This window comes from Nomascus leucogenys, chromosome 2 (assembly GCF_006542625.1).
Source record: "Nomascus leucogenys isolate Asia chromosome 2, Asia_NLE_v1, whole genome shotgun sequence".
In the NCBI taxonomy this organism is placed as follows: domain Eukaryota; kingdom Metazoa; phylum Chordata; class Mammalia; order Primates; family Hylobatidae; genus Nomascus; species Nomascus leucogenys.
In genome coordinates this window covers 52,965,241-52,978,471 of record NC_044382.1, presented here as the reverse complement: position 1 = coordinate 52,978,471, position 13,231 = coordinate 52,965,241, and the positions used below count along the sequence as shown (strand labels likewise).

At 52.5% G+C, this 13,231-nt stretch overlaps 1 protein-coding gene across 8 annotated transcripts in view; it reads left to right on the top strand.

The window, feature by feature from the left end:
• Positions 1-13,231, top strand: part of SLC9A5 (solute carrier family 9 member A5) — a 35,483-nt gene that overhangs the window by 11,547 nt on the left and 10,705 nt on the right. For 3 of the 8 annotated variants that reach the window (XM_030795470.1, XM_030795461.1, XM_030795495.1), the window contains exons 1-12: positions 235-954; positions 4,282-4,584; positions 6,793-6,956; positions 7,165-7,243; positions 7,522-7,699; positions 8,238-8,458; positions 8,680-8,882; positions 9,114-9,203; positions 9,300-9,370; positions 10,088-10,217; positions 11,348-11,436; positions 11,595-11,721. In XM_030795470.1, coding sequence (XP_030651330.1) covers positions 768-954; positions 4,282-4,584; positions 6,793-6,956; positions 7,165-7,243; positions 7,522-7,699; positions 8,238-8,458; positions 8,680-8,882; positions 9,114-9,203; positions 9,300-9,370; positions 10,088-10,217; positions 11,348-11,436; positions 11,595-11,721 — 1,842 coding nt within the window. In that variant the 5' untranslated portion in view covers positions 235-767. Of the gene's footprint in view, positions 1-234; positions 955-4,281; positions 4,585-6,792; positions 6,957-7,164; positions 7,244-7,521; positions 7,700-8,237; positions 8,459-8,679; positions 8,883-9,113; positions 9,204-9,299; positions 9,371-10,087; positions 10,218-11,347; positions 11,437-11,594; positions 11,722-13,231 lie in introns of those variants that run through there. The other 5 variants (XM_030795508.1, XM_030795502.1, XM_030795487.1 and 2 more) reach the window with 4 other exon arrangements.

Here is a 13,231-nt window from a genome sequence, read left to right as displayed (position 1 = left end):
GGTTCCTGTCAGCTTCATGAAAGAGATGAGACAGTTCTCTGTAGTGTGATTGAAAGGGAGGGCCAGGTGCCCCTTGGTTTGGGAGATGAAGAACAGCCTCCCTCTTCGCCTGGCATGAGCTGGGCCAGTCTGGGCCTTAGGGTTTCTGGGACGTTGGGGGCAGCGTTGTCTCTCACTGCTTTGGGGAGCGTCCAGTGCGCGTGCGCAGCTCAGGTCCGGGCGGGGGCCGGCAGGGGGTCCTGGGCTTGGGAACGCGGGCGGAGGGCGGCCGAGCACGGTCCCCTGCCGTTTGCACCCGGCCGCGCCTGGGTCCCAGGGGGGTGCTGCTCGCCGCCCAGCAGCGCTGGCCGAGGAGGAGCCGTGCCCCTCCCGTCCGTCCTAACCGCGCCCCCCGCAGATCCCCGCCCTTCCCGCTGCGGGCTGCCCCAGGGGGGCTGTGGCCGCGCACCGCTCTGGATCTGGTGGGGGCGGTTTTGCGGAGGTTTGGGGGCGCGGACTCGAAGGAGTAGGTTGTGAAACTTGGGGGAGAGCTGCACTGGGGAATTTCCGGAGCTGGGACTGATTTAGGGAGGAAAGAGGAGAGAGTCCCCTACTACGAGAGTCCGGGGCAGGGTCTCGGAGCCTGGACCTGGCTTGGGGGTATCGGAGCTGGGATTGGGGGGAGCGGGCCCCACGTGCCTGTGACGCGGGGGCGCCCGGTAGGTGGCGGCGGCGACGCGGGGCCGGCGGCCGTGCGGTGCCGGGAGGGCGGCTGGGCAGGCTGCAGGATGCTGCGCGCCGCCCTGTCCCTGCTCGCGCTGCCCCTGTCGGGGGCGGCCGAAGAGCCCACCCAGAAGCCAGAGTCCCCAGGCGAGCCTCCCCCAGGCTTAGAGCTCTTCCGCTGGCAGTGGCACGAGGTCGAGGCGCCCTACCTGGTGGCCCTGTGGATCCTGGTGGCCAGCCTGGCCAAAATCGGTGAGTGTGTGTGTGCGTGCGCCAGGCCGACGGCCAGCGGCGGACCCGCCCCCAACACCCCCACCTCCTCCGTCCTCTGATTGGGGCTGGCTTCTTGCACGGTGCTGGGACTTAGGTTTGGATTCCACAAATCCGGGCTCTCGCCCAGTTCCTGCATCGCTTCTTGTGGGTCCCAGGTCCCTGTCTTCTCTCCTGGGAGCTCTGAGGATTTGCCTTTCTGAAGGGCTGTGCCCCGCTCTCCCCAACTCCATCTGTAGGTTCCTTTGCCCTCTCCGCTCCCCTCTTCCCCTTGCAGTAGGCCCTCTTCAGTCTGGTCTCTCCCCCACCAATCCCTAGCCTCCCAGAAACCTCTGTCGCTGGTGAGGATGTGTGGGGACATTGAGGGGAGGGTGTTCTCCCACGAACACAGGCATCCTGGTACTGAAAAAGCAGCCTTCCCTGGAGACCATGTCCGAGTGTCCATTCCCTTGGGAAACTACACTGCCACTTTTCCTCCATCTCTCCCCTGCTCCCCACTTAAAGCTGCTGCCTTCTTGTGCCTGTGTGTGGGGACCCCCCCACCCCACGTTCAGGTCCACATTCTTCCCACTTCAGGGTATAAGAAACTTCCATGTATCGGGGCCTTCCTGTGTGCTGTCTACCCTAGATGCTTTCATACATCCGACCTCTTCAGTCCTGACAGCATTGAAGGCTGTGCTTCAGACTTCTTTTTCCCTGAATAGAGCTGCTTTTCCTTGCATCTGCTCCTTCCTCCTCCCTTCTGAGCAGCCAGTGGTCCCTCCTCCCACCAGAGACCCTCCTCCTTCTCCCTGTTGTGCAGGCTCTGCTGTGGGGGTGACTAATTATAGCTGAGCGTTGCTACTCTCTCCCCATGGATGCTGGCACAGCCTGTACTCCAGTCTCACCAATACAGCCTTCATGGAGGAATCACCCAGAGCCTAGAATTTGCCCCTCTTCTCCCACAGGGACACTGCTAGGGGTGAGGGGGCTGGGCAGGAACAGAACTCTCCACTCTGCTGTGGCAGCCTGAGATTAACAATAGAAAGTGGAACTCAATATGCCTTCGGGGAGCATGGTTCTGTGATGGGGCTTGGATCGCAGGGCTGGGGTTAATGCGTAAAGAGATGAAGATGAAATAGGGTACCTGAAAGAGAGAAGTGGGAGACCAAAGTAGGGACAAGTATGGAGAGATCTATAACCACGTTTACCTTAGAGGCCCAGCAGCAATGAAAGTAGAGTGGAAAGAGCCTCAGATTTGGAGCCAACAATTGGGTTTGCTGAGAAGTCTGTGAGTTGCAGAAGAGTTCTTGTCTTAGAGTTTATAGCAACAACTGTAGTTTTCCCCATAAATCATGGTTCTTTTTCTAGTTTGGATGACATTTCCTATGTAAGTAAGAGAAGAGAGCCTCCTTTTCACAAGCCAAAGAAAATCCTCGAACAAGAGAAAAGGCAGAGCATTCAGGAACACCTTCCCCCAGCTTCATTGCTAGGAGACTTTTTCCCTTTTATTAAACAAATATTTACATAGAGCTCACTATGTGCCAGGCACTGTTCTAGGCCCTTTGGGTACAGCTTCCAAAGGGCACTCTCTTGGCATAGGGTCTCACACAGGCTAATTTAGAGTCTCCTTCCCCAACATCCCAGGGATTATGTAGAGAGAGTTGTGTTCACTTGTGGTCTGAGGACTTAAAGGAGAGCCAAAGAGTTTATTTTAGAGGACAAAGGTAGGAGTGGCAATAGTGCTAGAAATCCTTTTCTTCTCCCCTCCTACAGACAGAACTGTTCTATTTAATTAACATTTGGTGTGTGTCTAACATACTATGTGTCTGACATTATGCTAGGCACATTTGCCTACTTTATATCATTTTATCCTCACCCTTGATGCTGGGTATTTTTCCTATATTACAGAAGAAGAAATTGAAGTTCAAGTAAGTTAAATAATTTGCCTGAGATCACACAGAATGTGCTAAGGCTGGAAGAAGACCTGGAGATCTTCTGATTGCTAAAGCCAAAGTTTTAAAAACTACACAGTCCTGAGTGAGCCCATATAATGAAAGGCACATTGGGCTAGGAAGTCTACACAGCTCCTAGGAGGTATAATATACATTCTGGTCTAGTTAAGGAGTGAGGACATTATAATAGGTAACATTTATTGAGTGCTTACTGTAAATTAGTGTGCTAAGTGCTTTTGAGTAGATTGTCTTTTTTTTTTTTTGAGACAGAGTCTCACTCTGTCACCCAGGCTGGAGTGCAGTTGGCATGATCTCGGCTCGCTGCAACCTCTGCCTCCCAGGTTCAAGCAATTCTCCTGCCTCAGCCTCCCAAGTAGCTGGGACTACAGGCACCCGCCACCATGCCCAGCTAATTTTTGTATTTTTAGTAGAGACAGGGTTTCGCCATGCTGGCCAGGCTGATCCAGAACTCCTGCCCTCAGGTGATCTGCCCACCTTGGCCTCCCAAAGTGCTGGGATTTCAGGCATGAGCCACCACGCCCCACCTGTAGGTTGTCTTTTTTAATGGTCACAATAATCTTATGAGATCATTATTGTTTTTACTCCCATTTCACTGATGAGAAAACTGAGTCAGAGATGTGAAGTTATTTGCCCTAAGATCACAGAACTAAGCTTTGAATACAAGCAGCTTGACTCCAAAGGCCCTGATTTTTACAGCTATCTTACATATAAAAAGATACTGGGTAGCATTTGCTGAGGTTCAAATAATGGCATGGATAAGGGTTGTCAGAGAAAGGTGAGGTCCCCTGAGGATGAAAGTATAAAGGAAGGGACATTTCTAGAAGGGGAAAAAGCAGTAAAGGCCTAGGTTACCATAGTGTGACAGGAGCACTAAGAAACAGATGACTTTGACTGCAGGGGAGGGTTTGTAGCCCTGGAGATTGGAAATTCTAGAAGTCTTGCATATTTCTCTTCCCTTGGTCCCAGTCTTAGAAGGTTGGCCAGGCGCGGTGGCTCACGCCTGTAATCCCAGCACTTTGGGAGGCCGAGGTGGGCGGATCATGAGGTCAGGAGTTCAAGATCATCCTGGCCAACATAGTGAAACCCTGTCTCTACTAAGAATATAAAAAAAATTATCTGGGCATGGTGGCCCGTGTCTGTAGTCCCAGCTACTCAGGAGGCTGAGGCAGGAGAATCACTTGAACCCAGGAGGTGAAGGTTGCAGTGAGCTGAGATTGTGCTACTGCACTCCAGCTTGGGCAACAGAGTGAGACTTCGTCTCAAAAAAAAAAAAAACAAAACTGGGAGTTCATAGGCCTGTGTGTGGGAGGATATTCCATAAACTGATCCATCCTGCACTCTTTTTGCATTGCAGTGTTTCACTTGTCTCGGAAAATAACATCTCTGGTCCCTGAGAGCTGCCTGCTGATTTTGCTGGGCCTGGTGCTAGGGGGCATTGTTTTAGCTGTGGCCAAGAAAGCTGAGTACCAGCTGGAGCCAGGCACCTTCTTCCTCTTCCTGCTGCCTCCTATTGTGTTGGACTCAGGCTATTTCATGCCTAGCAGGCTGTTCTTTGACAACTTGGGTGCCATCCTCACCTATGCCGTGGTAGGCACACTCTGGAATGCCTTCACAACAGGCGCTGCCCTCTGGGGCTTGCAGCAGGCTGGACTTGTAGGTGAGTGACCCTAAGACCTGGGCTTTGCGAGACCCATCACCCCTCTCCCTTCTCCTCAAGCTCTGGAGGTCCATGCTGGTGTGAGCCATGCCCTGAAAGCACCATCCTAGGTCCCTCCCTCTGGAGTGCAAGCCAGTGCACCCGATGGGGTTCAGGCCTCATCTAGGTCTCTGCCAGTCTAGGCTTCTGCAGCGTAACAGCTGAGCAGGAGTCTGGCTCCCAGCTTTATGTGGGCTGCCAAGGCTGGGGAGCCTGTGTTACCACTCTGTTGCCTCCTGCCCTCTGTTACCACATTACCATTTGCCAGCCCTGCTCCCCTGAGGCACAGCTGTGCATCATTTCTGCAAGGGCCTTCTGTCCTGGCTCTCCCCAGGCCAGGTCTGGGTGGTTTTCTGTTTTTATTATTTTTTTTTCTTAACTATATGTTGTCTATAAGAAATTCATTATTTTAAAACATTTATTTTTTTAAATAAATATAATAGGTATTTAAAAAATAAATAACTATTATAAATCCATCAAATGCTGGCACTACACTGGGTTTTCTCTCCTTACTTATCCCACTGACTCTTCATAGCAACCCTTTTGTGTAGTTTGTCACATTTACACATGAGGAAATAGAGCCTCTTACATTTGTTTGCTGTCAGGTCCAAGGTTAGCAGAAGAGGTCCGTGTTTTTTGTTTGTTTGTTTGTTTTGTTTTTGTTGTTGTTGTTGCTGCTTGTTTTTTTGAGATGGAGTCTCACTCTTGTCCAGGCTAGAGTGCAATGGCATGATCTTGGCTTCCTGCAACCTCCACCTCCTGGGTTCAAGCAATTCTCCTGTCTTAGCCTCCTGAGTAGCTGGGATTACAAGCATGTGTCACTACACCTGGCTAATTTTTGTATTTTTAGTAGAGATGGGGTTTCGCCATGTTGGCCAGGCTAGTCTTGAACTCCTGAGCTCAGGTGATCTGCCCGCATCAACCTGTCAAAATGCTAGGATTACAGGCGTGAGCCACCGCGCCTGGCCTCAGGTCTGTTTTACTAAGGCTCTTTGCTTTTAGGTTGCCCTCTCTTGCTACCTTCTTTATTTCCTAACCCAAGAAATTCATTCAACCCTGAAGGTTGATGATTCACACTTTTTCCAAGGTATTACAAGAAAACGTTTACAATTGCTACCTGGGACTCTAACCTGGTTTCCCTATTGAGGTAGTGAACTATTTGGGGCAGGAAGGGAAGGGAGGACATCAGAGCATAATAACAGTAATAGATAATAATATCTTTTGGGTGCTTACTATATGTTAGGCATTGGCTAACTAAGGAACTTTTTGAGGTAGCTTTGTTATTAGTCTCAATTTAGACATGGGGAAACTGGGGCCCATAGAAATTATATGACATATTCAAGTCCCATCTGTGGTGCTTTTCTTACTATATTCAGTTCTCCACACCTGCTGAGAATTGTGTCACATCCCTTTGGCCGGGAACCACAGGTGTGGGAGAAAGCACTCTCTTTTGTTATTCTCCCTAATAAAAATAGTTAGCAGCCAATTTCCATTTGCTGGTAGTTATTATTACTGTTGCTACAATGTTTTTTCCCTATTTTATTTTATTTTATTTTATTTTTTTGAGACTGAGTCTCACTGTGTCACCCGGGCTGGAGTGCAGTGGCACGATCTTGGCTCACTGCAGCCCTGCCTCCCTGGTTCAAGTGATTCTCCTGCCTCAGCCTCCCAAGTAGCTGGGATTACAGGCATGCACCACTGTGCCCGGCTACTTTTTGTATTTTTAGTAGAGACAGGGTTTCACCATGTTGGCCAGGCTGGTCTTGAACTCCTGACCTCAGGTGATCCAGCCCACCTCGGCCTCCCAAAGTGCTGGAATTACAGGCATGAGTCACTGCACCTGGCCTTTTTCCCTATTCCAAATGGCTGGGTTGAGTTTTGAAACAATCTTGTGAGGCAGGCAGATGAGGAGGCCTGGCTAAGGTGAGTCATATGACAGTGACGGAACCAGCATCACACAGTTGGTAAGTGGCAAAGCCAGGCCTTAGGCATAGGTAGCTTGACCGAAGTCTCCTGATCTGCAGGCTAATGCTGTCTTTGCCATCCCAAGTCCTCTTTGGGCTTCCTTGTTGTATCAGCAGGGGTGGGGCCTGGGCTTGTTCCAGGGCATGCTTCAGGAGACTGGGTCGTCTTCAATGACTGGCCTGTCCTACACGTGTCCCTTAATAGCCCCTAGGGTGCAGGCTGGCTTACTGGACTTCCTGCTGTTTGGGAGCCTCATCTCGGCGGTGGACCCCGTGGCCGTGCTAGCTGTCTTTGAGGAGGTGCACGTCAATGAGACTCTCTTTATCATCGTCTTTGGCGAGTCCCTGCTCAACGATGCTGTCACCGTGGTGAGCGTGCTCAGCTGACTGCCATTCCCTGACCCCAGGCTGCATGCTCTGACCAACTAGGGGTCTGCGCAGACTCAGTCCCTTCCCGTGGGTCCCCTGGGGCAGAAATATGCTGTCTGCTTTCACCCTGCTCTCCCTGCAGTCTGTTTCCCAGCAGTCCCAGTTGCTGCCTTCCCGCCTCACTGCTGACTCTCCTCTTCTCACTCAGGTGCTGTACAAGGTCTGCAACTCCTTTGTGGAGATGGGCTCTGCCAAAGTGCAGGCCACTGACTACCTGAAGGGAGTCGGTCAGTATTTCCCCGCTCCCAGCTGGCATTGGAGGTCTGCCTCCCCTGGGTTGCTGAGGCCCTCCCACCCCACATCAGGACAGAAGAGGCTATTCGGGTTGCCTCATCTCTATAGAGAAATGGGGTCTGGGAGGGGCTTGCCAGGGATCCTGGCTCTCGGGTTTTGAGCCCCTGGGAGTGCGGTGGGCATCATCCCTCACTCCCTGCCAAGCAGCAGTCTTGTCAGCCCGGGTAGGGTCCGGGCCAGGGGTCATGCTGACAACCCACTCCTCCCCCAGCCTCCCTGTTTGTGGTCAGTCTGGGCGGGGCAGCCGTGGGCTTAGTCTTTGCCTTCCTCCTGGCCCTGACCACACGCTTCACCAAGCGGGTCCGCATCATCGAGCCGCTGCTGGTCTTCCTCCTCGCCTACGCAGCCTACCTCACTGCTGAAATGGCCTCACTCTCCGCCATTCTTGCGTGAGTTTTGGGGGCCTTGCAGGCAGACAGCTGGGAGGGGGCGCTGGAGATGGTCGCCCCTCATAGGGACACAGGCAGGAACTTCAGGAGTCCATAGGTTTCCCTGAGCCCTTGTGGTAGTGGGAGCCTCACACTCTCCTGGGGAGTCAGTAAACCTCAGCAATATTTCAGGAGCTGCCTCCAGAGCTGTCCTCAGCACCCTGAAACCCTCTAGGTGTAGGCTGGGCTGGAAATAGACTTTAAGGCCTGGGGCCACCAGCCCTGGAGGCCACAGCACTTCAGAAGGTGCATCAGAGAGCCCGCTAGTCAGAGCACGTTCCTCCCACCTTCCCTTCCAGGAGACACTAAGTGGGAAGCCTGGAGATCTGGACTCTTAGCTCAGCACTACCACTCAAGTCTTCAGGCCTCCCTGGGCTTCAGCTCTGAGAGTCTGACATCCTGTAATGGGCAATGCCCCCTCCTGCAGTATGCTCCAACCCCAGAGGCTGAGCCCCCTGGAACCCTTCCCCACTTGCCATGTCTCTCCATCCTCTCCCAGGGTGACCATGTGTGGCCTGGGCTGTAAGAAGTACGTGGAGGCCAACATCTCCCATAAGTCACGCACAACTGTCAAATATACAATGAAGACTCTAGCCAGCTGTGCTGAGACCGTCATCTTCATGCTGCTTGGCATCTCAGCCGTGGACTCTTCTAAGTGGGCCTGGGATTCTGGGCTAGTGCTGGGCACCCTCATCTTCATCCTGTTCTTCCGAGCCCTCGGTATTGCTGACACCCTCTGCTTTCCCACTCTCCTTTCTGTCCCGCCCCTCCCTGCAGCTCATCTCCCCATCTGAGTCCACATCTTTGTCAATTCCTAAGCCTCCTCTTGTTGCTCACCTGTCCCAGCCCCTGTTAGACCTCAGCCCAGATACTTGGTCCCATCCACTCCCACGTCCTCCACTCCCAACGCTTTGCTCCCACTGGCCTCCCTCCCGCTGTAGGCGTAGTCCTGCAGACCTGGGTGCTGAATCAGTTCCGGCTAGTCCCTCTGGACAAGATTGACCAAGTGGTGATGTCCTATGGGGGCCTGCGGGGGGCTGTGGCCTTTGCTCTCGTCATCCTACTGGATAGGACCAAGGTCCCTGCCAAGGACTACTTTGTAGCCACCACTATTGTAGTGGTCTTCTTCACAGTCATCGTGCAGGTGGGAGTGCCCACAAGGCTGGGTAGGGAGAGGGTCAGGCAGGCCCTTGGGGAGTCTTGGAGCCTATGGGACAGGGGCTTCTCTTCCCGCTGGGAGATGGAGGGCCCTGACTTCCCAGACCTTGAGTGCAGTGGGGTGGGGGTACTGAAGCTGAAGCCTCATTATGGGGAGAGAAAGGCAGCAGGGAAGTGAATAGGAATAGGGCAGGGCTCACATCCTGCCTGTCCATAGGGCTTGACCATCAAGCCACTGGTCAAATGGCTGAAGGTGAAGAGGAGTGAGCATCACAAACCCACCCTGAACCAGGAGCTGCATGAACACGTGGGTATCAGAACCCCAGCCCTCGCCTGTCCCTCTCGACCTTCTCCTATTTTGGGCAGAGTCCTGATCCAGTCCCCCTACCCACCCCCCTTCTAGACTTTTGACCACATTCTGGCTGCAGTGGAGGACGTTGTGGGGCACCATGGCTACCACTACTGGAGGGACAGGTGAGGGAGCTGCCCCGAGGCTCCTTCAGCAGCAGCAGCCCCACCAGCCAGGGAAGCATGGGGGGATGTGCCACACTTCTGAGAAGGGACAGAGCCAGGTTCAGGCTGGGTGACCTCTGCCTGAAGCCCTTCCGTGGCATCCCAGTGCTCTCAGGTTAAGACAAGGCTCCCCAGTGTGGCCTGCTTGGCCCTGCATGGTTTGGCAACTGCCAGACTCCAGCCTCATCGTGCTCTGCTCTGTCTTTGACTGTCTGCCTGCTAATTCCATGGACCCTGCCTTACAGCCTCAGGACCCACCATGCTCCCCCAGCCTGGCCACTGGGACCTTCTCTGTACTAGAACACTCCTTCACCTCCCTCTCACTTACTCAGCTTCGATTCATCCTTCACAACTCACCATAGGCTTCAATTCCTTAGGGAGGACTTCCCTGGCCTCTCTGGCTAGGACATATCCATGTCATATTCTCTAATTATCCTTTGTAGTTCTTGTCATGGTTGCAATTTTACAGTGATTTGTAATAATTTCAATTACTGTTGGGCTTTCCCATGACACTGTAAATTCCATGAGGGCAGGGACTAGCCTTGAGATTCTCTCTGGCTGAGGCCCATATCTAAAAACCCAGGCCAGTGCTGACGGTGTCCTTGCCCCGTCTCAGGAAGGGCCACCTGGCCAGGCCTTGGGAATGGGACTCAGAGCCGGGCCTGGCATCCTCTGTAGGTGGGAGCAGTTTGACAAGAAATACCTGAGTCAGCTGCTGATGCGACGATCAGCCTACCGCATCCGGGACCAGATCTGGGATGTGTACTACAGGCTTAACATCCGGGATGCCATCAGCTTTGTGGACCAGGTGGGTCAGCAGCTTCCAGGTGGGCCAGTGGTGGGTGGGCAGATGGTCAGCAGAGCAGGACAGAAAGGGGTGGCAAGCAGGCCGGCCCTGAGCAGGGAGTTGGGAATTCCTCGCTGGCTCCATGGTCTGGTGAAGTGGCTGCGGCAGGAAGCAGCTGGGTTGGGTGCTGACATTCAGAGTCTGGCAGGCAGTCCAGAGAGGTGGGAAACAGCTGGACTGTGGAGTCAGCTCAACCATTATCACTTCCAAGCTTTTGACCTTGGGTAAGTCACACTCTCTGAGCCTGTTTCCTTAGCTGTAAGAAAGCAGGCATAAGAGGCTGGGCACGGTGGCTCACGCCTATAATCCCAGCACTGTGGGAGCCTGAGGTGGGTAGATCACTTGAGGTCAGGAGTTTGAGACCAGCCTGGCCAACATGGTGAAACCCTGTCTCTACTAAAAATACAAAAACTAGCCAGGCATGGTGGTGCATGCCTCTAATCCCAACTACTCTGGAGGCTGAGGCAGGAGAATCACTAAAATCTGGGAAGCAGGCTGGGCATGGTGGCTCACACCTGTAATCCCAGCACTTTGGGGGGCCAAGGCAGGTGGATCACGAGATCAGGAGTTCGAGACCAGCCTGGCCAACATAGTGAAACCCCGTCTCTACTAAAAATACAAAAACTAGCCAGGCATGGTGGTGGGCGCCTGTAGACTCAGCTACTTGGGAGCCTGCGGCAGGAGAATCGCTTGAACCCTGGTGGAGTTTGCAGTGAGGTTGCAGTGAGCTAAGATTGTACCACTGCACTCCAGCCTATGTGACAGAGCAAGACTCTGTCTCAAAAAAAAAAAAAAAAAAAAAAAAATTCCAGGAGCCAGAGGTTGCAATGAGCCAAGATTGTGCCACTGCACTCCAGCTTGGGTGACAGAGTGACTCTGTCTCAAAAAAAAAAAAAAAAAAAAATAGAAAGCAGGCATACGAGTACCTATGTTATAGATTTTGTGAATTCGATATGTAAAGTGCCTAGCACAGTACCTGGCATGTTAAAAGAGTAAACTAAGTGTTCGTTATTATTATTTTTTTTATTACCCCTGACTCCTGGGCAACCCTCCATCTGATTGCCGGCTGACCTTGGTCTTGACACCTGCAGGGAGGCCACGTCTTGTCTTCCACAGGTCTCACTCTGCCTTCTATGCCCAGCCGCAATTCTGTGGCAGAAACTTCTGTCACCAATCTGCTGTGAGTCCTTGAGCCCCTTCCCCTTCCTCATACTCCTCTCCATTGTGCCCTCTCTCTGAATCCCTTCTGGGGGAGATTTGTCAGCACCTTTGCATCTGCCCTTCTCCTGGACTGCCTCCTGCCCCCTCCCCAGCACATGTGTCCCCTGCCTCCTGCAGGAGGGAGAGTGGCAGTGGAGCGTGTCTGGATCTGCAGGTGATTGACACAGTACGCAGCGGCCGGGATCGTGAGGATGCTGTGATGCATCATCTGCTCTGCGGAGGCCTCTACAAGCCGCGCCGTAGGGTGAGAGCAGGCAGGCATCAGGATTTTGAGGGGGTGGAGGTGGTCTGAGGAGAGCTTAAGAGGCAGTTGGCGCCAGCTTGTTGGAGAGCTACAGATGCCCAGCTAAAGAGTGTGGGTTTCAGCTGGGTGCGATGGCTCACGCCTGTAATCTCAGCACTTTGGGAGGCCGAGGCAGGCGGATAACTTGAGGTCAGGAGTTCGAGACCAGCCTGGCCAACATGGTGAAACCCTGTCTCTACTAAAAATACAAAAATTAGCTGGGTGTGGTGGCACGTGCCTGTAATCCCAGCTACTCGGGAGGCTGAAGCAGGAAAATCGCTTGAACCTGGGAGGCAGAGGTTGCAATGAGCTGAGGTCTCACCACTGCACTCCAGCCTGGGCAACAGAGCAAGACTCCATCTCAAAAAAAAAAAAAAAAGAATATGGGTTTTATCTCATCAGTAATAAGAAACCTCTGCTTTATTTTTATTTTTTGGAGAAAGGGTTGACCTAATACAAGCACTGTTTAAGGATACCTTTTCTGGTAGCAGAGTGCAGATCAAATTGGAGGGGGTGAGTTGAGAAGCTGGGACAGCCAGTTGGGAAGATGGAGTGAAATATTGTGGATTAGGGCTGAGCGGTGGGAAAGGAGAGGGGCACGTAAGCCTAGGTGATTGGCTCTGATGGTGAGAGGAGGAGGAGACAGAGTACTGGGGGCCTTGAGGGTCACTGGAGAGTGATGGGGTCACAGACAGAAGCAAGAGCACTGAGGAAGCCTCCTAGACCAGCTTAGCCTGTGGAAGGTGGGCATCTGTTTTAAATAATGGAAGTTAGTCCAATGCAGATCATGAAGCTTTGCGGCTGGAAAGGCCCAGCTCATCCAGGAGAGAGTCTGTTGCAACCCCACAAGAGGGCAGCAAGCCATTACCTTGTACCTTTCTAAAATGGGAAGCCAGCTGTCACCAGTTCTGGCAGTTTCAACAGTCAAAGCTCTTTCTACTGTTGAAACAGAATTGGCCTCCTTTAACTTGCACCCACTGGCCCTGATTTGACTCTTTGCAGCTCTGCAGAATAAATCTTCCAAAATTTCAAGACAGTTCCCTTTGACACAGGGTCTCTTGCCCTCAGGCCAGAATCTCTTACCTCCTGGTATGTCTTCTCTGGACTTGAAAAAACAGGGCCCAGAATGGAAGTTGCTACTCTAGCTGTGGCTGGCCAGGGAAGGGCCTAGAAGCTCTGATACCATTCTAGTTCTAGAACTTGCTATTTCTCTTCCCACAGCTCAAGATCCCTCCAGCCTTGGCTCACCACCCTGGGACCCCACATTGTCCTTAGAATCTGCTAAACTCCCAGGTCTTCCTCAGTTAATGGCTGGCAGACCCTGTCTCACTGCAACCTATGGGGTTTTTAAAAAACCTTTCTTATTCAAAATTCCAGTAGAGCGAATAAAATAACTCATATTTATCTATCAACTAGCTCTGAAAAATCAGTGCATGATTAATTCTATTACATTCTGCAGCCCTACCACATC